This window comes from Trichoplusia ni, chromosome 19 (genome assembly GCF_003590095.1).
Source record: "Trichoplusia ni isolate ovarian cell line Hi5 chromosome 19, tn1, whole genome shotgun sequence".
Classification (NCBI taxonomy): Eukaryota; Metazoa; Arthropoda; class Insecta; order Lepidoptera; family Noctuidae; genus Trichoplusia; species Trichoplusia ni.
Window position 1 is genome coordinate 6,798,302 of NC_039496.1, and position 26,893 is coordinate 6,825,194.

General features: G+C 34.7%; 1 protein-coding gene across 1 annotated transcript; it reads left to right on the forward strand.

The window, feature by feature from the left end:
• The first annotated feature begins 496 nt into the window (after nt 1-496).
• Nucleotides 497-26,193, forward strand: LOC113503437 (acetylcholine receptor subunit alpha-like 2). Its single transcript, XM_026885413.1, has 8 exons — nt 497-1,625; nt 13,916-13,960; nt 14,586-14,695; nt 17,203-17,383; nt 18,708-18,861; nt 23,640-24,213; nt 24,327-24,519; nt 24,717-26,193. The coding sequence occupies exons 1-8, from the start codon at nt 1,443-1,445 to the stop codon at nt 24,912-24,914; spliced, it is 1,638 nt and encodes a 545-aa protein (XP_026741214.1). The 5' UTR covers nt 497-1,442; the 3' UTR covers nt 24,915-26,193.
• The last annotated feature ends 700 nt before the right edge of the window (nt 26,194-26,893 follow it).

Below are 26,893 nucleotides of genomic sequence, written 5' to 3' on the forward strand. Positions count from 1 at the left end.
TGGGATAAACTGTCGAATACAAAATGGAGAGAACGGGGATGGCAGTCCGCGTCGGCCGCCATTGCTTCTTAAACTGCGGCTCTACAACAAATAAAAGTAAATCCTATATTTTACAACACAATCAAAACATAATCTCGGAATTCGAAAACACACTAAACCTCGCTAGTCCATAAAGTCGACAGTGTCGAGTCAATTCCGACGCGACAAAAACGTAACGACAATTCTACATTTGAAAAATGCGAAAACTTTTTCGTTTAAGTTTGGAAACTCCCGCGTTTTATGTTCACATTACCGACAAACCTTTTTGGTGCTCCAAACCCGGTACGTACTTACAAGCGATCTTACTTTCAGTCACTACCTATTTTATACGGCTTAACTATAAAATTTCTAATTTTGGGGCAACTGCTCCATTTTGAGATCTGCTTAGACGGCCTCCCTGGTAGTTCTAAAATTCTCAGCAAATTTTAGAATTCAATATAATTATATAACATAATAATTAAGCTAGTGACTATTCATATAAATAGATCACTGAGCTTTTAAATTTGCTCTTCACAAATAATTATTTAACCTGTAGTCGAACATTTTATTACTTACATAGGCAGTTTTATTATATAGAACTCGTGTTTTAGTGTCAAACTTCCACTCAGTCAGTCCACGTTACCTACTTTTCTCTTTGAAAAGCCTGCGTTTATTACAGTTTACACAAGGTACTTCCGTCAACCGGGCCTATCTAAACACGCAGTCGTCCTTAACGTTTGAAATTTAATTGGCGAAAACGCCATCTATTATTACTAGCGCAGCACTAAACATGAAACTGCTATGAATGGACCAGCACGCATGCGTACTACACATCGATCCGGGATACCAACACTGTAAATATTCTACATCGCGACAAATAATTCGTGGGCCGTGTTATATTTCTCGATTCTAGTTCATAAAAATCCAAATTAATTTCACAAAAAAAGTTGTCAAATAAAATAAGATATTACAGGAGCTCATAAATAAACAGGAATCCCTTTACGATGAAAGGTATAAAACAGAGAAATTCTTACTTTCAAAGAGATATTACAAAGAAAATTTTATTATTAAACGTCGATGAGCCCTCGTTTCTGCTATGCCGAATATTTCATTTCTCCAATAAAATTTTATTCGGAGTCGGCGCACTGACGCCGCCATGTTTACCCCATTTTCCCGCCAGTAGAGGCGCCACGATCGCTGCAGCCTCTCGGGCGGAGCTGTCAAAATTACATTTACGATAAAAAAAGCTTTTGTGTCAACTTATATCGATATTCGATCGCTAAAAACTGAACTTGAAAATAGCTTGACATAAATCGATATAAATTCAAGCAGTTTAGGCTGTAATTCGAATCTCGTTGATAACCTAACCTTTTCGGTCCGCGTCCGTGGTGTATGGTGACAATAATTTTGTGTATTATTGCAAGATGTCCCGAACAGTTTTTCCTGTCCTGTTGTTTGTTTTTGGCGTTTGTTATTGCAATCCTGATGCGAAGAGACTATACGACGACCTACTGAGTAATTACAACAGACTGATACGGCCGGTTGATAAAAACAATAATACGGTTCTGGTGAAGCTGGGCCTGAGGCTGTCGCAACTGATCGATTTGGTGAGTACAACTCTATACATATTTCTAAATGTTAAAAAAAATGTGCAGTGAACATTTGTTATACCTACTGTGAAGAAGATCGCCGTATCGTATATAAATTAAAAAAAAAGGTTTTGTAATATTTTATGATTAAATGGTAATGTCATTACGATTGGTTATTGTGGATTAAATTTTAGAGTACATTTATTTTTTAATTCATACAAAGAGGTTATAGAATAAAATTATTTTTTATGTAAATAGAGTGAGATACTTATTAACACCCCTAAAGAGCATTGTAAGTAGTTAACTAGTTGTTCAATTAAAGGTAAAACCTTCAATCCAATTTAATTCAGTGTTTTAGCGTATGAGAAGGCGCAGTGCCGTAACCTCAAATTCCGCTACTGACCAATAGATACGTGTAGATTTATATAGGTACATACTTATACCTATATATAAATATTACATCGACCAACAGAGCAGTTTTGATTATTATTATGACTTTCTAAGCCAACTAACTTTTTTTTTTTGGTACGGTAACAAAAAAAAGGGATCCTCCGCCGTCCATTAGTGTGATGTCTGTCACCAAGCTGTATTGTATTGAACAGCCTGATGATAGCTTTATAGTTCTCTTAATAGAAGATGATAACGAACAAATTACAAAATAAAGATTGAGGTTAAGCAAAGGAAGGTACAGACATGTACAGATGGCCATTTTCTTTTGAGCCTTATTTGGTTTTCCTCTAACCTATTTGTGCAGAGTCCTCAATGTCGTGGGTCCAACTACCATTCCGACTGTATTTCAATTTAACCGATGCCAGAAGTCTTGCCATCACGCTATTGCAGATGTATGCGTTCCTTCACATCTGCAATAATACTCCTTTACAGATTGTAGTCTGCCCTCAGGTCCTTTGAACGAAGAAACATACTCTAATCCAACTATTCGTTAAATAAAATGGATATTTTTTCATCCATAAAATCACTAGCCGAAAATACAGCATCAAATTGAATCAGTCATCGCTCAATGGAAAATAAAAATCGGAATTTAAAAGCGGCATCCAGCAATAAGCTAGCGTGGTGATCAATGCTCAAACCTTCCCTGTAAGGGATGAGGCCTCTGCCCAGCAGTGGGACGTTTATAGACTAGTGTTGTTCCTAATAATATATCAATTTATTTAAAAGAATAACCTATGGGACGGAGTATCTTGCCTCTTTTTCTCCATTAGAATTACATTTTAGAATTGCGAAACTAAAATTGTTATTTAACGTTTTTCTTCTGCCAGAAATAAACACGTTTTGTTTTTGAATCGATCGTATTTTGACATGGATCAGAAAGGTATGAATGCATTGCTCTATATTCAATTGCCTCCTTAAGGAGAATACAACAGTATTCCGGATGTCGATTTCTATTTATTATTACTATAAGTAGTGTAAAAGAAATGACTGAAATGATTACCCTCCATGGCTACGCTGCAATCTCGGCGAGATCTTTATTATCGACTAGTTGAGCCCCGGAGTTTCACTCGCTATTTTCACGACCTATGGTTGTGGCGTAATTTTTTATAGCTTCTAGTTTTCCTCCATAGTTCAAATATCTGTAGAAGAAATATTGCTTTCGAATTGAACGCACACTTTCATATTTTTTTGAGATTTTGTTCAGTTTTCAGCTGTATAATACAAGTGAGTATACATTCAATCACTAGCAACGGGCTGACATTTAACTAATTATGAACAAAAACTCCTGACAACAGAAAGATGGACTCTTACATAGAGCAGATTTTTTATAAGTAAGCAGAAAAATAAATTGTTCACCCATTAAACGTATGATCGTGCCAACATTGTTTTATCTCGTTGATTATTTATATTATTAAGTATATGGACAATCGAAATGAACATTATGAGGAAAATTTTAGCTCTCTAGCCATCTTGATTCATGAGATAGTGTAGAGCGAAAAGATAGCTGAACCTAACTAAAAGCATTCCATTGCTATCCTTTGAAACCCTTAAAAATAAACTAATTCTTAAAGTTTCATAATGAATTTTCACTTAAAAAAAATGAATCTCAGAAGTCCGTCGGTATTGATTACCGTAAACAGACATAGATTATGCCCACGGTAACCATGGCAACGGAAGGGTTCTACAGGTGCGTCCGCAGGCTACCCTCGTGGGCCTACTCAAATATTTAGAGCAAATATCTTCATACTGTATGGGCATGGAATGGGGAGCAAAGTTATAGTGAAGGTTGAATCCCGAGGACTAAGGTACGCGACGCATAACTTGTATGTTATCACCGTCGCCCTCAGGTATTATGATGTTAGGTATAGTTTATGGTGTCTAAAAAATTAGTTCGCGAATGCTCATGTTTTTTTCCCAAAAACATGCAACTTTCAATATTAGATTGATAAAGAAGAATAAGTATAAAAAAAATCAATTCTAAACTAAAATAACAATATTTTTTTTACTTTAATAGAACGTAACGTGACCTACTGAATACCAATTACTATAGATTTAGAGCCGATTTTTCAATCGCCTGATAACTTTTATCTGACGAATAAGTTTGACGTTTTGACAGCTTTTGTATAGAAAATATGTCAAATGGCCATATTTATTCCTCAGATAAAAGTTATCTGGCGATTGAAAAATCGGTCCTTAGACAAATAAACAAAAGACTTTATAATGTACACATGTGAAATGTTGAAACATTTGAAAAGGAAATAGATAGATTACTTTATTCGATTAAATAATAAGTAGCATTTTTTGTTTTTCTTTTCTAATAGAAAAAATGAATCTTGAACAGTATGAAATTTAAAAAAAATACAAACTCTAGACCGCAGGCCACCAACTCGCTTGCAGTTATGGAAGAGCAACAGCTCTCTATCTTGTAGAGCGCCATCTCTCTTTAACAACTACAATAATATTATCTACTTCAAGAGTCTACCCTTTCTAAGGTTATGACATGTTATCGTGACTATGCACATTATTACGATATTTGTCTTACACAACTTCTACAAAACGACTCCCGCACAAAGCATCTGCAACTTTACAGCTTTAAGTGAAGGCGGTTTACCCCTGCGACCTTTTAAATTTTACAACTACACCATCCGAGGCACAAGTAGCGGTTTTGATGATCCTTGTATGCAAATATATGTGTTGCAGTGAAGCCGACTTGAGCCCGTGTGAATGCTATTTTGATAGTCCTACTATCACTGAAGGTCTGCAGACAACCGCAAAAGCAAAATACCTTTGCCCCTCATCGGTCTTAATTTTTTTTCATACTATTTATTTAGCATTACTAATATCTTTAGGCATAATCTTAATTAATTGCTTTAGCTACAAACTTGAACAACATTTTTAATTATATTTTTCGAAGTATACTGACTGATTGCTTAGGCAAACGCAGCTTGAAACATAAAAATATTCCTCCAACGATAATAAAATCATAAATTCAACTGAGTGACCGTAATTAATTATTCTAATTTCTATCTCAAACAAACGAGTTAAGGCTTGTTGCCATGGTTACAGGGTCCCACTGTTCCACAGGTGCCTCGGATGTGGAACCCTCATGGGCACACTTAAACATTTGAGAAGGGATTAACCACGTAAACAAACGAATTTAAGAATCCCATTTGTTCAGGATTTAACCAGTTCAATCCATTACGGATTAAAGAAGCGGTGTTAAGTGACAACCCTTTGATGTTATAATTAACAATGGATTAAATATTTATTGTTGGAAAAGAAGCTTCATTATTTTCTGTCGTGGAATTAATATAGCCCTGTTTTCTGTTTGCGTGCTAGGGTTGGCATTGTTCCATTGTGTTTAACATATTATAAACCATTTATTATATTTATCAAGCGGACCTATAATAATGACAGGTTATATCAGCAACTGATATTTAAGACCATATAGGTAACAGAACGAAATATAACACCGATATAATACAAAATATAATGTCAGTTGATTATCTTTAAATACGAAAGCAATTACTTTTCTTTAAAAAAAAACGTGCTAAGTTGTTTAATCATTGTATCGTTACTAACATAATGAAAACAAAAACAAACAAAAAACTGCACTCACAGCCACCCAAAAGGAATTTTCATTAAAACAAATTAATCTTTACACTATTTGGATTTAAAAACCTAGGAACCAGCCAGGGAGTACTAAAACGCATCCTTTGTCTAGTTTCCAAGCAAAGTTCGTAAATTTTTGCTACAGCAATAAATTGTGGGCGTCGTTCCTGATGTGAAACATTTTACTTCTAGTCTTTCGCCTTTGAGTTTTATTTTAAGTAGTACTTTTCGTTAGCTTCTCGCTTTGGTATCCATAGACACTAAGAATTGAAACGAATGTATCGTTAGCCAAAGCTAATGTCTAAGTCTTTGAAGAATTGGCAATGTATCAGAGAATTTTTCGTTTCGAAAGGCAAAACAAAGTACTGGCAACTATAAATTATTTATCTGTTAATCCTCGTGGCTAGTTTATTGCAAGTTATAAAAAAAAAAAACTTAAATGGTATTACAAATCGCTGCGTTATCGGACTTAATAAAAAAACATTCAATCCAAATTGGAAACCCTACTTTTCCAGGGGGTGAAGTCGGACAAAATAGGAAAACTGCTTTGGATTAAAAAAAACTTAGCAATAAAAACTATTTGTACATTTAATATCTGATACCTGGTTTAAATAAATTCGATAAAAAGTTACACTTGTCAGCTCATCGTAAAATTGAGTTTAATTCAACAGGTTCAATAAATTGATCAGCAGTTAAACCAAGCGATTAGTCATATCAGCTAACAACCGTAACTAGGTAGAAATGGTTCTAATTTCAGAATTAATAACCTATTTTCAACTCAGCGTTTTACGGTAACACCCGGTCTTCTGCCTTCCGAATCCAGTCCAAGCAACTGATTCATGATATTCACTCAAAAACTAGTCTGCAAAAACTGTCATCGGTCCTTCAAAGGATGCATTCAGCCTACTACATAAAACTTAAATAAATGAAATAATACTAATTATGATGATATAAATCATAAAAATCTTAAAAACATTGTTCTTATTACTATTGGTTATAATCAATTTATAATCTGACTCAATTATAACGTATCTATAACATTCATTAAAATCTTTCTTCATGGAATGGCTAAGGAGCCTACCTATAAAGTAATTCTGCTCTCCATACGAAAGTTATTCAAACTTCATAATTAGATACTTCACAACTCAAGTACTCTCTAAAACGTATCTTTCTGATACAAATACTTGAAGAATATGTATTATTTTTAATAAGACCCTTTTCCATATGTATTTATGTGTACCTGGTACTTTTGTAATATATAAATACTACACAAGACCGTTCAAAGGATACTCATATTACTAAATACGCTTGTGTTGTATTTTTTTATCGTCTTTCCCTATAATAATGTAATGCTATAATAGTGTTAAAATATGCAAATAAATAGCATATCATGATTTTATTACAAAAAAAACAGCAGTATAATTAAAACAGCAAAAAAACAGCGACATTACTAAGAAAAAAGAAACCGCTACAAATATTCTGACTTTTTGGTCTTCCTCGGTCAATGGTAATTTTTATGCAACATTCCTGTTAATTTTGTTGATTTAAATGGCATCCAGTCAAAAAAACCTGACCTTAAAGCCAAACATAAAAAACCTCATTATTACAATTACAGCATGAAATATATAACAGGTTTAAAGGTAGGTCCAAACTATTATCATTTAAGCTACCCAGAAAGTAAGTGAGCGAGTAAATTCCTGGCGGTGCCTTGCCGTTAGTTCACAGCAGGAATGTTAACTATGGGTACAAAGAGATGCTTACCGCGTATATTGTATTTTTAGTGCTCTGAAATTTGTCGTATGTTCAGTCTTCGTAGCAAATATTTGGGCTGGAAACGTTTGTTATCAATTTATTTATACATTATTATGTAACAAACCTTAAAAAAAATTTAAGTGTGTATGTAAGGATTTTTTTTTTCATATGGGGTTCACAGCCACGTATCAAAGTAAAATAATTGTAGTTTCGGAACGCATTGGTGTTTCTCCAATTCGTCGTCAGTCACTTGCCCTCTTGCTCTTAAGTTTTAAAAACCTTATTTAAATGACTTCATTTATTTTTCTTATAAATAATAAAATCGCTGCGCGCTGTACGAAGAAGTTACGAAGCTTGATCGATTTTTTATTCAGTTATATGTCCGTTAAAAAAATAAACCATTAAGAGGTCAAACAAAAATCATATTTTGCAGTAGTACTATTTACTCCATAGTTGTACAAAATTGCGGTCAAAGGAAAGCAAAGCAATAAGCAGTTTTCTATCGAATGAGAAAACTTAAGTAACGTAGAGGTTCTTGTGTAACGCCCTAAACCAAACAGTAAAAGGTTCAAACCCGTTGGATTATTATTGTGTTTGCAAACTTCAATTTTTATGTCCACTTTATTTTAACGTCTTGTTGACTTTGTAAGAGTATTATTTTACGACACGCTTGGGGACTGAATTCATAGATAATCACGTAAATAATGTTTTTATGTATTTACCAACGTATATTGAAACTCAACTCTATGTTTTTATGTGCTTGTATGTAGACTTCAACTTCAGTACTCGCACAAAATATAACCATTTTTTTAACATAATTGTCAATATTATACGAATACAGTTCGTGTTCCTTTTTGAATAAACAATAAAGGTGATTTAACATTGACCAAACCCGCAAAGTGATAAAATCCGAACCATAGTAAAGGAAGCCATATCTCTAAATCAACCTTTTTTAAAGCCACTCCACGCAGCACTAGCTGTTACAATTCTTTTTATTTGTGCATAACCTAGTCGCTAACGACTTCAGTTGTAAAGGGTCCTTAATTGAAATAAAATTGACGTTTACAGGCAACGCGGGGGACTCTTAATTGCTATACAGCTACCACGTAAGCTTTTCTCGATCGTTCAGCTCGGCCAGTGTCGGCTATCCTCGGCTATCCTCGGCTCGTGGCCGGCTTAAAACCGGTACAGTTTTATGTCGTTTTTATGACCCAGCCATTCAGAGCTCGAGTTTGCGTGCCTGAAATGTTTTTGGAATTGGTTTGATCTCCTCGTTTCGAGTATTTTTTGGTTTTCGTGAAACTTTAATACGGCCCGGAATGTTGTGTGCTAGGTAGAAAAACGAGGATGCAGGCTGTTGGCAATATTATGTATTTCAAAGCGGTTTGTGCTAGCCACGTTGAGTAATGTATCCTCGACACGAGAATTCGTAATAGGTTTGTTCGGATACATTTATAGTTTTCACCATTTTACTAGAAATAATGAATGATTATTTTTTTGACTGGCGAATAAACTTAAATAGTTTATTTATCAATCTTAACGAGTAGAAAAATAACAAAAATCATAAATTTAAATTGATGCCACACAATTATTCCTGCCAACACACTCGACTATCTACCCTCAACGCACAAAACAAACTCAGCGTAGCATTAAACTTAAAAACCTGCGAAGTAAAAACTCACCTGATCCGCCTAAAACAATAAAACGCGATACTATAATAAGCACTCACCATCCACAACTTGATACCGTTGACGTCACAGCTATTGTATTCTCGTAATACGAAACAGACGAAATTGTCGACCATACGAAAGTCGTGTTCAATTTTGTGTAAACGAAACACGTTTAAGAGAAACGGCTACTGTAAAGCGTTAAACGATGTCTGGATGTCGTGTTGTAAAATATCTAGTTACGGAGGAATCACCTCGGTGACTTGTGGGACGTTCACACTAATAACGATTGAATTGAACATTGATAGCTGTCTTTTTGTGTCTTTTAGTGTTGTTTGTCTGATGGTTTGTTCAATTCGTGCGAGTAAAAGCAAACAAATCGGTTAAGTGTGAGCCAGTTTGCATTCGGAGGGTTTCGTAGAAATACTTATACTTACAATTTCGTTATATAATTTATGACTATACCAACCGATGCTCAATATAATTGGCTCTCGCTATAGCAGCATCATTAAAAAAATTAATGACATATTTATATGATATTTAAAACTAAATTGCTAAAAACATTCAAAGTATTTAATATTTTCACTTTTGTGGTTTTCAATCTTTATGTCAGGCAAAAATTCATCTAACGCTTACAAAAAACTACTGTTAAACAGCTTACAAGCCGACAGTAAATTTACAGAAGTTACATTTGAAATAGAAGTCCGTTAAACGATTTCAATCAAGAATAAAATTGAACTCTGACTTCAATATAACCGTTCTCTAAAAATATTAAAAATACAACCACAGACATCCCGGATTATTAAATAAATTGAAAGGTAAAACTATTGAATCTATTATATGAACTGGAAACTTAATTAAACGGAAATATCTCTGCCTGGCTTTCAACTTTTAATTAGAAATCTTTGACATATTATGTAATATATTTATAGTTTTGCTTGAAGCTTTGACTATGAGAAACTCGGACAGATCTTCGATACTATTGATCAAACAATTTGAATAACTTTATAGAATTTTAGATACCCTATTTAGTGTTTCAATACAAACTTTAAGTTGCACTCTTAATAAAAGAACATCAATTGAAAAAACTTTTGCGTTTACATTTCAGATTATGGCCATCCTTTTATGAAACCTACCACATCAAACTATTTTTCCCATGGATTTGGCATCAAAAATTCAACCTAACATGTAGTTTTTGATTTCTCCACTTATACGTCCAGGACAAGTGATTTAGAAAACAATCTCTTAAACATTTACCTGACCTGAGTTCAGACGGAATCCAGACCTCAAATAATAAGAAAATTCTCATTGGAAAGTGGAAATCAATCTCATTACAGTATCTAGTGCTGTGCTTGGTTTTGTAGTGCTGTGCTAACCTTTGGCGCAGAGCCAGGGTGCTTAGCTAAAAGGCAAAGCTCATTATTGAAAGCAAGAACATTTTCCTCAGTCATAATATATGGATCCTGATTATAGGAGTATGGGTCTGATGTTTCACCTTGTGTAAGATAAACATGAGGATTACAAAATTTTGCTCAAATTTTTCAAAAGGGTATCGGAGTCTGATATCGTCCAAAGCGTGTAAGATTGTGACGTCAACGTATCCTTTAATATTAAAATATAATATCAACGAGAAGTCCCTGACTGAAAACAGTAAAATAATTTAGCATCCATTCCAAAACAAAATCCGCTTATGAATACAAAAATCAAAAATAGCTTTTCTCAAAACATACTGCAGCAGTATATTCGAAAACATTATTGGATCTCAGAAGACTCAAAAATTCTGAAAATAAATCGGTCCGACTACAAGCTGAGTTATTTCCCGGGGGATTAAAACCAGAAGCCGAATCTATCCCAAACGACGAAGCCTTATGCTCAGCCTTTGATGCCAACGTCTTACGTTACCGACCCACCAATGTAAATATAATAATATACTAGTTTGAGAAACAAGATACCGATATACTTCTCAGAATAAATGAAGGAGAGAGTGATGAAAATTCGTACATAGTTAAAATTATCTTATTACAAAAATCTTCTTTTAAATATGTATAAAGTAAATTTTAAAAATAGCAAATGGTTGATTTTTTTAATTATGATCAGAAAATCTTGGCTTAGTATCCTACGTAAAATTGAACTTTCGAAGATAATATGTATGTTTTGAATATTTCAAGTAAATTAAATGTTGAAATTAGGACAATTGTAACTGAGGATTACAAATATGCCAATCACATCATCAACAAAAACAATTTCAGCCACGTCTCATACATAACTTTACACGACAATCGCATATTACAATTGTCCAAACATATCCTCAATAAACCTTTAAATAAAATGCAACTTTATAACCAAAATCGTTAGGTTGAGAGTAACTTGGCAAGCTGTTGAAGGAGATTACTGCTCTCGTATCCAGACTTGTCCATTCCAGTTCATGCATGATTCCGCACGTGATCTGCGTGTCATCTCCTTAGTTCGAATGCAGTGGAATATTCATTGGCCAATTTAACTAGTACAGTCGTTATGCAAGTTCAAGGATTGTGTACGGTAATAGTTTGGTAGTCGACGGAATTGTTAGCATGGTTTGTTAATCGAAATACTCGGAAGCGGATTGTTTCGTCGTGAAAGATGTAACTGGATGTAGCGATGTATCTTTGTAGATATTCGCTGTTGTATGGGAGAACAATGCACTGCAAAATTTTCCATATGGGGCATACTAAATTGATCTAATGGCAAGCAGAAATAAAGCACTTTTTTAAATTTGCAAACCAAAATCTATTTCTTTAGATCTAAGTCTAAGAAACTTATAACTGCATTTCTACAATCCTTAGTTTTTCCTAAAATGACAAAGCCTAAGAACATCAGTGCTTTTACGTAAAAGTACCAGCAGTAAAAATTTACCACCTACAATTCCTTAAATCCTGGTACTTAATTTGAATTACACGAAGACACTATTAGGTCTATTGCTACTTAAATTCATATGCGTGTCACTTGACCCTTTAAGCATTACGACATTAAGGCGGCCATTTGAACTAATTCCATTTAGTTGATGGCAAAGGTTAATAGAAATAGGCTGTGTAATGGCACCTTGTGTCTCAGACAACTTATGTAATGTGCTTAGAGATTTTTAGAATTCGAGTGCACAATTAGAGAACTGGTAAGGGTCACCACTACAATTACCACTACCACGGGTAAGGTGCTGCAAGTTCCTGCCATACCAGCGGGGTTGTCCAAATCGGTTTTCTTCATTTTTGGTACAAAAAGGAGGAAGATGGGTGGGTTTTGGACAGTAACAGTCTGACACTCCCTTCCGCTTAACCCAAGGTGGAGTCATTTATTGATTTTCTACCTAATGATCCCTGCATTATACCAACCTACAGATTTTATGTAATCCAATGCTCAGTACATATCTGGGCTTTTTGTGTTTGAAATATATTTATTGTATCTCCTACGTCACGAGAATCCTAAACAGAGAAATAACGAATTTAATACGATTTTTTTTGTAAAAACTACTTTCTCCATCCAAATCTGTTCTAAGCATGAATCTTCCCTTAAGCCTAACAACGGAATCGCAGAGAATAACACTTACCTAAAGGAGCAATGAGAAAACGGCTTTAGGAAGCAACGCTAAGATTTAGATCTTGAAATATTAGCTAAATTCGGTCTAGAGGATCTTGGTACTAGAGTAAATTTCCTTTGCTATTAAGAAGGGGTGTGATCGTTTTACGGAATAGAAATGAGAGTAATATTCGAGATATCTTACTTCCAAAAACGGAAGCACTAGCTATTAATATTATTATGGTACCTACTTGCTTTACATAAACAGTAAATTTGTGAGACAATAGTGTTCACAGAGCACAGTGCAATAAAATGGATCCCTATTCCTACAGAATTTAGGCGAATAGATTAACCTGTTACTTGAAAAAAATACGTCATTTATAAAAAAAACTATTTTACTTATAGGTGTATGCTCACTTTAAATTGTTTCCTAAACTATTAAAAGCACACAAACCACGACATAAAGAATCCAAAACCAACAATATAGCCGGTATCATAGCCATGAATCAGCGGCTAAACGGTGCAAAGTTGGTATTCCAGTGTTGCCCATGAGCCATTCAGTTTGATGGGCCGACCGTTGGCACCGACCCAACTTACGACGATCGATTTACATAACTTGAATAAAGGATCAAAAATCTATTTAAACTCGGTTTGATTTAGTTTTGCGTGTTTGTGTCATATTTACGATAAATAGAGCGCTCGACTCTGGTGTTTGTAATGGGCTGTTCTGTTTTCAGTGGTAGACATTTTTTTTGTTTATTCTTTATTGAAAATCGAGGTTAAGCAAAGGTTGACACAGACATAACTTTAATAGGTGTCATTGTTTTTGTTTATCATTCATCGGATAGATCCTCAAGGTTTTAAGTTGCCGATACAAAAAAGTAACCACGTTACTGAAGCTCCATTATTCGTCACCAGGCGTATTTCATGACTCGTGATCTAAATTTCTTTGTAACGAAAAAAAACATCAACACTAAGAAATGGTTGCGGTTATAAATTTGATGCCTACCCAACTTGATTGCAAATATGTGTTTCTTATGTGTGTTGACCGGTTTTTTATTATAATTTTCTGCAATAATCTTTATATATAAAAATGAATTGCTCCTCGTTAGTCTCGCTAAAACTCGCGAATGGCTGAACCGATTTAGCTAACTTTAGTTTTGAAATATTCGTATCAGTTCAGGGAAGGTTAAACGGTGGGAAAATATGGAGAAAAAATACTACGCGGGTGAAACCGCGGGAAACAGCTAGTTAAATATATTTTTCTCTTTGTTCCAGAATCTCAAGGATCAAATTTTGACGACTAACGTATGGCTGGAACACGTAAGTATCTTCTTTACCAATAATCAATAACACACACGTTAGTAAAATAACAGATATCCAGCGACCTTGATCCTTAACATTTAGGTATAAGAGCTACAAATTCCAAACGTACATACATATATATTCACTTTAAAGTCTGATTTCATTTTGTTGAAGCGACTAGCAGACCTTGGTGCGGCAAGGTCCATCCAGCTTTCAGTCCTTCCATTTAGATAATGAAAATTGTACTAACTCAGTTTATAATCCATTTCTCAGCCACTTTGTGACTATCACTCAAAGTGAAAGCAATTGACAACAAGATTGTAGTAGAATTAGTTCTAGCTTTTGAAATGGAACTTATAGAGTTCAAATATAATGATCTACAGACATTATTTGAAATCCCAATACTTTTTTACTAAATTTTCATAGATTATTTATAAGTTCTAAGTAGTCTCCCAGAACTCAGTTTCAAACTTAAACCTTTTCGGTTTTGTCAATTACTGTTATAAGAATGAAATATCCATTATCAAAAAAAAAAACGAAAATAATGATCTTTTAAGTCCTATGCCCACAATTTTGATTTATTTTTTATATTGTTACCATCATCAACTTATACACGTATACTAATCGTAGTATTTTGTTATAGGAATGGGAAGATCACAAGTTCAAGTGGGATCCTCTGGAGTATGGTGGAGTGAAGGAGCTTTACGTACCATCTGAACACATCTGGTTGCCTGACATCGTTCTGTACAACAAGTAAGTATTAAATTAAGTTGAAAGTAGTAACTTGCTCATATTTGTAACTCGATTTAAGAGGTTTCGTACTCAAGGGGTAAAATAGAAGATATACAATCTGTTATTAAAGCTGCGATGACTATCCGTCCAACTTCAGGCTGTATCTCATGAACCGTAATAACTAGTCTGTTAAAATTTTCCTAAATGATCTTTTTTTCACGTAATAAAAATTAAATTGGTACAGTCATTCACTTAAAAACGGTCTTTTTTTCTTCAACATTGTTTTTCCTTAGCTTATTTGTACTAAATTCTCAGGCTGAACGAGTTCGGACTCGTTCAGTTTGACCCGCACTTGATATTGGTTATTTCAATGAAAGCAAATAAAGATTTTTCACTGTTAAAACCCAAATCCACTTCAATGACTCACCGAAACCAACCAATAAAGATATTTCACCTGCATTATTAATAAGAATATTTTCAACAATGTCAATAAAGAATACCAAAACAATACTGAAGCTCTTCAAATTAACAGAACTAATACCATTACAAAAAGCTCGCAACTCATAGGTGGTGTAACTGCAACGAGCGACATCCGATACACAGAGAGCGCTTAGCAAATTAATTTCACGGCGCTCAGAACTTAGCTGTACAGTGTACAACATTCGGACATTAGCTTGTACCAAATTGCATTGTTGTACCGACCAACTTGTCTGTAGATACCATAATTGCGGGCTGCTTTATGTCCGCGTTTGTTTCTGATTAAAATATTTCGCTTTGATGTAATTTTGGCGTTATGAGCTTGTTAATTAATTAGATAGTATTTTTGTCGTCGTGGTATTTGCCTTTCATAATATTTGTGGGATTAAAATTGGCTTTTTAAAAACTTATTTTTAGAATTTATAAATTTATTTACTCTGGTCATCGCTTTTTTTCTTTCGTTCATCATATCATCGTATCAAATTTACTTTTGATATATTATGATCATTATATTATCATCCCTAATCCTGCATCTGTCCTTGACAACAGCTGCAATGGAATACGCTAAATGTAACAAAAAACGATGGGCTCCATAAACAAAACAGCCATTAAACCTCGAAAGTCAGGGGTTGCAAGATTTAACGTGTCAGTTGTTTGGACATAACATAGCCATCCCATGATGCATGGTGTTCCATTGCCTTGGTACCAGGAGAGCATAAATCATACGGGTTCATGCGGCCCACTAACTTAGATACATGGATTTCGATGGCTTCTTGCCATGCTTGTGCCAAAAGCTTAATCGGAGTAAATGAAGATAAGAGATAATAAGTGCTGAGTAAAGTAGGTAGCGGGTGTTACGTCATTCATAACGGCGCTTTTTTAATATAGACATCCTTTTACTTCCTTTCGAAAATGTATAAAAGTTCTTTTGGGACAGTTTTCTATTTCACCCTCGTCACGACACGCCAAAAATCCAGCGATTGTCCATTGATATTTTAAACAAATCTCTTAGTCCCCAGTTAGATAAAGAGAAAGTTGTGTTCGCAAGTCGCGACTTTTGATGAACACGAAGTAACCAATGTATCCTTAAGTTAATTGATTGCGCGAAATATCGACAAGAAAGCGTTCGGGAATGATACATCACGCAGTGTCAAAACAGGCCGGCGAACGATTAATCATGGCCGGCGAATGAGAGACGCACGTGCGACTAATCTTACGCTGTGTCGACCCTGTACAAGCGGCTTAAGTCTTAAGAGTATAGAGATTTGTTCTTTAATCGCAGACATTCTATCATTTGTACACACACACCGTAGGGTTGTTTTCTCCAACGCATAAGCTTTCATTGTCTATTCGAGAAGTCTACTGTAGTGTAAAAACTGCTACTACTGGTTTAGACACCGTTAAGCAGACACAAGGCATAGTACTTATTATAGTGCTAGTCTAAAATGCCATACTATTGGATTCAACCTTCCTCATTCTTCCACTTATCAGTCTTAAGAGCTGATGGAAGGATTCGGATTGATTACTCGATATTTAATATTGATACTTTTATGTTCTCGCGTATCCCTTGTAACTTGAGCCAGGTCATCCTTGGGCCGTACCGTCGCTTCACGTATCAGCTGCCCTTTGATAGGTTTATGGTGGCTGTCATAAATTGGGTTACGCACTACAGTCGAGCAAAATATATGTACGACAATGTCACGAGTGTAGGGTACGCGAGACAAGTATGAATTGATTTTTGTGTAATAGATTGTTTTATTATTAACCTGATCTGTTGATTTATATTACAATTGTGTTCATCTAAGAAATGAATATCGGCTTGAGCAAATAGATTATTGTTTTGTGGTCAATTATAGTAGAAGTTTGAAGTTCAAAAATACTTCAATTCTGCAAAGACTTTTTAATAAATTCTCGTTTCTTCTTTTTATATTTTCTTTTTTTTTTTATATCTCGAAATTTTAACTGATAAACGATCACAGAAAAGAATATAAAAAGAAGGTTGGCCTATGTATTCCATTTCTGGAATTATGTTACTTTTTTCCTCTAACCAGTGCTGACGGCGAGTACGTCGTGACAACAATGACGAAGGCTGTTCTGCATCACACTGGGAAGGTGCTCTGGACTCCCCCAGCTATCTTCAAGTCCTCTTGCGAGATCGATGTGCGGTACTTCCCGTTTGATCAGCAAACCTGTTTCTTGAAGTTCGGTTCTTGGAGCTATGATGGTGATCAGGTAAGATTACATACAAAAATGTTCGCTAATCAAATTTATTAATCCATAAGTTGACATGAGAGAGATTTACGTGACCTAAACTTTACTTTCCTCGTGTTTTTAATATGCGCACTAAGCATTAGTCAGCACTTTCTTCTGCGACAGGTAAAGTACAAATAATCTAGTCAACTATCTACTGTTACACGTAAACCTCTTCCAAGTAATGCCACTACCTCCATACCTCCTACTACTCCGGAATTACCTTAGACGCATAAAAATGCTAAGAATTAATTTAGTTAACATCTATATCTTGTAACAATATTTGTGACTAACGTCGTTCAGGGAGATTCCGAGCAAACCTGGAACTTAAAGGATCCAAGCGTTCATCGACAGCACAGATCCAATCGTAGAGATCTCCAAACAGATAAAGTCAACATTTTGACGGAATTGCAAACACGAGTTAACGTCACGTCATGTTCCAGTTAACTGAATAAACCCTTTTTGATTCCGATTGATCAAAGTTTAACTGTTCGGAATGGTTTTGTAATGTTTGTCGTGTACTTATATTTGATTTCTCGAAGGTTTAGGGGGTGTTTTCGGTTTTGCCGTTATTAGATTATTTTGTAGTTTATTAAATAAAAAGTCATGTTATTTAAGGGTTTTTATTTAATTTATTACTAACGAGGTTCGACAACCTTTGGATTAAATAAGTTATTAGTTTTTTTTTTTCAGTAAAAATACTTAGTTTTGGACTAATTTTATTTTAACGAAAACAAAACTTTTCTTTTAACCTTTTTTTTATCGTAATCAGGATAATTATTTTTTAACTACAGGATATTTAAAAGGCAAAATTTTATGTTGAAAACAGTTCGATCGTTACAGCGACTATAAAAGACATTATAAGCCTCCAAAGTACATTATCCTAAGGCAATTAGTTAATTGAAATTACGCCAAATTTATAGCGGATCAAAGAAATTTAATGGGGTCCTTTTTCATTTGTTTTGTGAGAGAAACTTCATTACATTAGTAATTATATGCAGGAGTGCGCAATTTGTACTCAATCAAAATGAGAAATGTGCTGTAGTTTATAGAACACATCATAGACGTTTAGTCTTATAGAATAGACCATTAAAATACCATTTAAAAGCAAAACATAAGAATCATTTATTACTATTTGTTCACACGACATGACCCGTTATCCTACTACTGTAAAATATGGGTTTTCTTGACATGGCAATGGTAATTGTAATACTATGTAAAAAATATGTAAATGTGACACTTTGCTTCGGGTTGGTACCTTGCACTGCTCCTTACATGTATTTATAACTTAAAATTTGTCCCTTAGATCGACTTGAAGCACATCAATCAGAAGAAAGGTGACATGGTGGATGTGGGCATCGACCTCCGGGAGTACTATCCCTCCGTAGAATGGGACATCCTCGGCGTACCGGCGGAGAGGCACGAGCGATACTATCCTTGCTGTCAAGAGCCGTACCCTGGTAAGTCCAGGAGATATTACCATTTTTATTGATGTAGGTACTAATAAACGACCTTTTGTGTCCATGAAGTATTTATGTCAGCTAATTTAACCTAATTCGGAAATAGTCGAAGAGATGACGCGGTCGGCTGTGACACGAAGGTTAATAATTTGAGACAAAAGCGACACAGCGTTGGAAGAGCGAGAAGACGACCGAGTTACCGTAGTATCGGTTTCTCACCTGATATTAGGAGCTTATATTAGAGTCACTGATGGTCATATGAGAGCGTTAATACCATCAAACTTCTAGGAATACTATGGCGCCACTGATTCTGAAGACGCAGCGATCTTATTTTAGATTGAAAAACAAATCCATTTAGAGATAAATATATTGGTATTCAAAACTTTTAAAGAAGATAAAGACTATATTTAAAATGTATTTCTATCCAGATGAAATACAGACACGCAAATACACACGTATGTATGTAGGTATTAATGTCCACACAGGCCACTTTTCAAGTCATCTTTAAAATGGTTTATAATATGTATTATATTCTACTCAAATTCTAATGTCTTTCTATAGACAAATATAGCGCACTGTACATTAACTCTAAGATCTGTATTTTCCGTTTACCTTTTTTTCTATAAATAATAATTAATTCTGCTGGCGAATAGTTCAATAATTGCAAAACAAACGAAAGACCTGTAGATTCTTGAAAACAAAAAAGGAGTTAGAAAAAGGATTTAACTGAACGACGCTCCAATATAAATCTAATCAATGTTTAGAACTAAATAAATTTCTTGTTACCAAGTTTGATTGGATAATATGCTTACAAAGTTGCGAATATGGGTTAACAACTTTAACTAAAGTGTTATTTCTAATATGAATAGGAGTTCTTGGAAAATATAACAACACTTATATTAAATCCGGTTCGGTTCTCCAATCTGACAATTTAATTCAGTATTGTTGTAAAATTATGGATGTTAGAAATCCTTTCATGTATTTGAAAACCGGTAATTCTTTCGCAAACAAACACACTCCGAAAGTATTTTATCGAATTACAACGTACGTTAAAGCGTTAAAAAATGTGAAATAATGACTTAATCATAAGGAAAGTGGTTTCTCACATATATTAACACGCTATCCGCAATTCATGAAAAATTTAGTGATGAATTAACAAATGACACCTTGCCGAAAATGAAACAGTTAAATAGCGTCCTCACAAAATCAATAAAATAACCACATCGCACCTATTACGTCATCAAGATACTAGAACAATACCTAAGCGCAATCTTTTAGTCAACCCTTTTATATCCGAGCGATGTCGCGCAAAGCTAATCTGTGGAGGTTGTAAATTACCGCGGAACGACGAAAACTCTTATCTATGCTAAATTAGTGAGTTTTACTGCCGACTTGAACAGGTTAAACGTTTGTTTTGGTAATACTCTTGCGGCGTGAATGCTGATCACGGCGAGCTCTTGCTAATTTATCATGGGTGTGGGCTGTTGCGGTTTGCTTAGCTTTACGAGGTGGATCGGTGTTGGTTTTGTTAAGTTTTTGTAGGTTAAACGACAGTGGTAGCTCAGAAATGTTTGAGGTTTTTTTTGGCGGCAGTTTCGAAGTGATTAATATATGACCAGTCACACTTGTAGCTTGGGAAAGGGCCAGTAAGATGTTTTTTTTATATTAAATAGCCACCATAAGATGCTAAATGATCATAAAGATGCAACATTTAAATAACCGCAAAAATACCAATAATTCTTGCAAAGCGAGCGGCAAAACATTTAACTCAAAGCACAGTGACTGTTACAACAAATCTACAATCTCCTAGATAAATTAACTGTATGAAAAGATCCCAAGTGTCAGAATCACCAGACATAAAGGCTGTGACGGACAAAGCGCTTTCGAGAGACCACTTGATGCCTATAGAAACCCGCGTCTTTATGCACTTACAGCCAATTGTTAGAGAATCAAGCAGTTTACGAAGCCATTCTGGTTCTACAACTACTTCTTATGAGAATAAAACATTGTTTGCTTAAGAGTAAGTTGGTTATTGTAGCTTGTGGTTATATCTAAATATCTATCTATCATGTTATGTAATATATGTTAGGACAAACAATTATCTTCGAAACGCCTATTACATAAGAAAATATTATTTTATTGACCGGTGACATGTTTAATTGATGGGTGCAGAAATCGAATGCAAAATATTCAGCAAGACAAGGTCAACAAAACAACGAACTAAGTTTATCCAACATGCGATGTATACAAATTCGGGATCATCCTTAAAGGAAGGCAAACTATATGAGCTGAGCTGTTCAGAATCTCGCAAACTTTTCCAACTAAACTCACCCCATACATTTGAACGACTTAACAGCCCATATGTTGTCCAGCAATTGTTATTCACGTGCCGGAGATTTTCTGCCAGATGACGTCACAGCGGTCCTCACAGCATACGTAATTCTGCCAACCACGCGTGCCATTACCAGGCGTATATTTTACGTTTAGATAAACACATTTGGAAGTTCATAATGACACCCCTTTCATTTCAGCTTAACGACCCTCAGGAGATTTGAAACCTTTTTTTCGCTGATACATTTTTACCGTATACACCTTTCAGCTTGTTTGATTAATTTTTTTATTATGAGGTCAAATGGTTTTAATTTCGACGAGTTATTGCTGTCAACGTGTAACGTATTGTGATGTATAGGAATTGGAATGTGTTTTGTTTTATTTGTATTCTTTGATTTCACGATTCTTCATTCCATATTTAATTGGGTTTCATTTATCAAAGTAATGACTTGCTTTATTATATTCAACATGAGTTGGTTATTGCTGGTAACAATATTTTAATAAAATTAGTAACTCGGACACGAACCATACTAGACTAGTAATTTCGCTCATAGGCTGAACTAATAAAAATTCCATACACACACAACCTTTCTCAGTCTGAAATAAATCATAACTGGAGAAGCTCATTTATTTTATGGCTATTATAAGAACATGTTACAAAATTTTATTCCAGCCAAGTTTAATAACGATTCTGTTTTTTTTTTACTGAGTACCTAGTCAAAAACAGTTTCCCTACGTTTGTCCGGATGCACTAGATATAAGCATCAAGTTTCTGTTCACCTGTCGGGAATAAAGTACTATCGCGATTCTCCTGGGTTGAGCTGAGTCTTAGTTACAACTTCAGACTTGTCTAAATCACAAACTTTACAATCCAACGTCAACCACTTAAAACACCTGATGTCCTGGTAGGTGCTGCTTTTACATTTAAAACCACAATTGTGTTTTTTCAGTGTGAATTTTAAATTATTTATTATTATACATTTTTTCTAATATTATATACTCGTTTGTGTTACCTGTGTAATTTTTTATTTATTACCGCCCTGAATTTTTTTTCCAAGTAGTAAATAAATAACTTTTCTAATAAATAATGGAACAATGCCGAACATAATTGTAACATCTCCAATGATTAGTTAATCTAAGCAATTTGCTGTGAGAGTCGGTAATTACTGCCGGCTCTTTGCAGGACTTTGAGGCGTTAACTGGAAATCCTTTTCGATTCTTTGATGATTGCTGTTATTCTACTGAATTCCGAGAATCTTGGTGATTTATTGTAAAGGGTTTGCTGGTGCACTTGTCAAATAGTTTTGAGAATTTCGGCAAAGCAAAAACGATCGAGGAGACCAACATGTTCGATCACATTCAAAAAATGAAGGTAGCAAATTTAAAAATCTACAAAAGCGATATCTAAATCAAGGAAGCAAGAGAGATAAAATTCATGAAACTAATCCTTGCAATACCTACATGTTATCTAAGCATAAAAGACAAATAGAACGCCAAAAACTTTTCAAACAAACAAATCGGATTCGACGAAGGAGTTTATCTTTCTGTAACACTGGCCACTGGGAAAACCTCATTGAGTCCAGTAACTGACCGTAACGTGTTCCAGTCTAGACAATAAGATACTTCACAAAGACTGAAATTAAATCCTTTGTATTCCATGTCTTCTGGACCTTACAAATAGATGGTTTTATAAGCTTCTATTTGCTACTAAATCTTTTAGGTTTTGTTTTCCATTTTCGGTGTTCTTTGTGTGTGTGTTTTTGCAGTTTAACTTTGTGAAGTGAAGTTAAACAGGCACTGTTCCATTATTCATCATTGATTATCCATTTTCTGTAGTTAATAATAACTCCTAGTACTTTTTGACTGGGTGCCGAATGAAATACAGCCAAGATAAAACAGATGAAGATTTATCTTAGGAATATTTACATTTGTCAAAAAAATCAATTAAATTAAGTTGCTTCATTACTAGGCTACATTAATATTTTTTAAAGAAAGGAAAGCTAAACAACTCAACTGCGCAAGCCAGATCTTGAAACATTACTTATTGATTAAGATAATACATATATCAGCAAAAAACGGCATAAATATTATTTTGTATGAGGCTTCCCCTCAAACCTTCGATGTCTTACGAATGAGGATAAAGATGCTATCAAGTTGAAATATGTTATAATAAGAATGGATAACTACGCTTAACCATAATACAATCCCGTTCGAATGGAAGACAAAATAATGTGTATGGATTTCTATTTTATCATAATACTCGTAAGAGTACGTAAAGAAAATAACGATTTATATTTGTTTGATTCTTTATGTGATATTGTAGAACGTTTTCTCATGTTTGAATGAACGTTTGGTTTATATTATGCCTGAGCTAGTTTTAAAAAAACCTTTACCAGTTTCTTCCTTGTCATTCTGCACTTCGTATTTATCACAAGCATTTGTTTCAGATATCTTCTTCAACATCACTCTAAGAAGAAAAACTCTGTTCTACACGGTGAACCTGATCGTCCCTTGCGTTGGGATTTCATACCTCTCAGTCTTAGTATTCTACCTACCAGCGGACTCCGGAGAGAAAATTGCGTTAAGCATCTCCATATTACTATCCCAAACTATGTTCTTCCTTCTGATCTCCGAAATTATTCCTTCCACGTCACTTGCATTACCATTGTTGGGAAAATATCTTCTATTCACTATGTTGCTGGTAGGACTCTCAGTAGTCATCACTATTATAATACTAAACGTTCACTATCGAAAGCCTAGTACGCACAAGATGGCTCCTTGGGTTCGAAAATTCTTTATAACGAAATTACCAAAGCTATTACTGATGAGGGTTCCAAAAGATCTGTTGAGGGACTTAGCGGCGCAGAAGATTGCTGGTAGAAGCATGAAGAATAAGAATAAGTTTAAAGACGCTCTGGCGGCTGCTGAACAGACTAATTCCAATGCTTCGAGCCCTGATTCGCTACGCCATCATCTGCCTGGAGGATGTAACGGTCTGCATTCGACTACAGCTACCAATAGGTAAGGAAATAAACGTGTGAGAAAACCTACAACCTATAAACATACAAGACCTGTCACCACTGGCTTGATAATTCTAATACGGCATTTCATTTTTCCCGTCTTGTTATCAACAGGTTCAGTGGCATTGTCGGTGCTCTTGGTGGTCTTGGAGCTGGCTACAATGGCTTGCCCTCAGTCATGTCTGGTCTGGACGACTCTCTCAGTGACATTGCTCCCAGAAAGAAGTATCCATTTGAGCTGGAAAAAGCGATTCACAACGTTATGTTTATTCAGCACCACATGCAGAGACAGGACGAATTTAATGCGGTAAGTATAAAGTATTTTGGTTATTTGTTTTGGATCATGACGTAATACCAACATCGCGATCCCGCCACGTCTGCTCATGATTAAGGACTCCGGTTGGGTCCGAAACTAGTCGGGCTACCCCGATAAATACGCGTGAGTAAACCGTTACATCATTTAATAGTATTTGTATCTTAACTCCTTTTCATCTCTCCAAACAGGAAGATCAAGACTGGGGCTTTGTGGCAATGGTGCTCGATCGTCTGTTTCTTTGGATCTTCACCATCGCTTCCATCGTTGGCACATTTGCCATCCTTTGCGAGGCCCCATCGCTGTATGACGACACCAAGCCTATTGACATGATGCTTTCTTCCGTTGCCCAGCAGCAGTTCCTACCTGTTGACAGTGGAGATCCGTAGGTAATACTTATCAGGGATTTAAATAAAAATCCTGACTATGACGATGATTATTGAAATGTGGTGTCAAAGTTCGCGTATACATTCATGTTGAAAATCAACTCCAAGTGACGTGTTTTGGTGATTAATCGTTTTATTGTATTTGATAAATATTGTTGCGAGATGTTGTGTGTAGCTTTACTCCGAATGATGAATGTAATTGATTCCTTTATGATAATGCCAAAATAGAATAAAAGCACGATAAAAATGGTACACTTTGAATTGTTGTAAATAACGTTATAGATTATGCAGTTAATTTGAAAATGTTTTTAGCTGAAGTAGAAAACTTTTGCTCATTCAACAAATATATCAGCCTAGTAAAATTGTATGCCAAAACTTATACATTTCTTGAAGTATCTTTTAGTATTAATGATAGGAATTTTTTGAACGTTCATCATGAAGTATTACTAGTCGTTATAAAGCCAAAATAGGCTGTGAATTGTATTGTTATGTAAATTAAGGTTTCAAATATCGTGTAAGTATTGATGGTTGTTCAGAGGTGTGATGATCATTAAATAGAAGTAGACATTTAGGTAGACGCATGAATTTAGGGTGAAAATGTGGAAGGACAAGAAACAAAGAAAGTATTTGAAAAAATACGTAACTTTGGCTGACTGGTCTGGGTAGCGCACGAAAAAGTGTGGAATTATGCAGTGAAGGTATTATTTAAATCTTGGCTAGAAGAGTTTGAACTAATAAACTTTAAGGGATGACTAGATTTAGAATAATCTAAAAACTAAAGTTACTAGGACAACATGACGGGGTAGGTATAATGATTGGAATGGCAAAGTGCTGATGCTAAGAATTTTGATAAGCGAAATGAAATGTTGCGAATGTGTGCATTTCACGAAACAAAATGTGGCTGTGTTAGTAATAATTATATTTTGTAGTTGTGAGTTATCATCGTTCTAGGTATAGCTGCGTAAAATGTATTGGGTTTTAGATAAACTAGTGGTAATATTAAGAATTTCTTGTACAGGGTGTAATGGAAACGTGGCATATGAAATACTTATTAATATTTACCAAAAAAGCTAGCCTTGCCATTACAAACTGTTACAAGAATCAACATTATAAAAAGAGAAAAATCTTTTTTTGGTATATTTTTTAAGAAAATTCAGTATTGATATATGTACGTTTCGATTACACCCTGTATTTTTAGTATTCTTTTCTAATACATTTAATGTTCTAAAACTATTATTCATTTGTTATTTCTATTCTACCTCATGTAAAAAGCCATGATGGGATTAAGATGTATCTTTAAACTAATGTAGATGATTTTTTACGTGAAATGTTTAACTTAACTGTACTTTTCGTATTTAGTTCTTAATAATAAGCTGTATCTTAAAACTGTGTAACTTCTTATTTAAGCTCAACTTAGGCTTTATAAACTGTATTCTATACTATTATACAATTTATGAAAATAAAAACATTCAATCCTTTGGGTCTATTCAATCTTATGTTGTCTTTTTATTTGGTAGACTTTTCCAAAATTACCTATGGAGTAAAACATATGACATCCTTAATATTTTGACAAACAAAAAAATAAATCCTGTTTGAAAACCTTGATTCAAATATAAATATTTGAAGAACCATCCAAATTGCAAAGACTTAGAGGAAAAAAAATCCTGGAGATGCAATGGCTGGAGAGTCTCAGCTTGTCAGCAGTTCCTTGAAAATCCAACGTTATCAGTATTACACAAAACACCTGGTTTCACATTACACTACGTGCGCAATCACATTTCCTCGACACACTCTAAACTAACACTTATCAAACTTTAAATAGGGTTTAAATTCATTGTTTGCCATCTAAGTGGGTCCATCAACACTACACCCCGTGGCTAAAATACACAAAGTAGTGAAATTAGTCTTAAGCCATGTGTAAGTTTAGTTTAATGGACTTTGAAGATGTTTACTGGATCCTTGTTTAATATGTCAACAGGAAC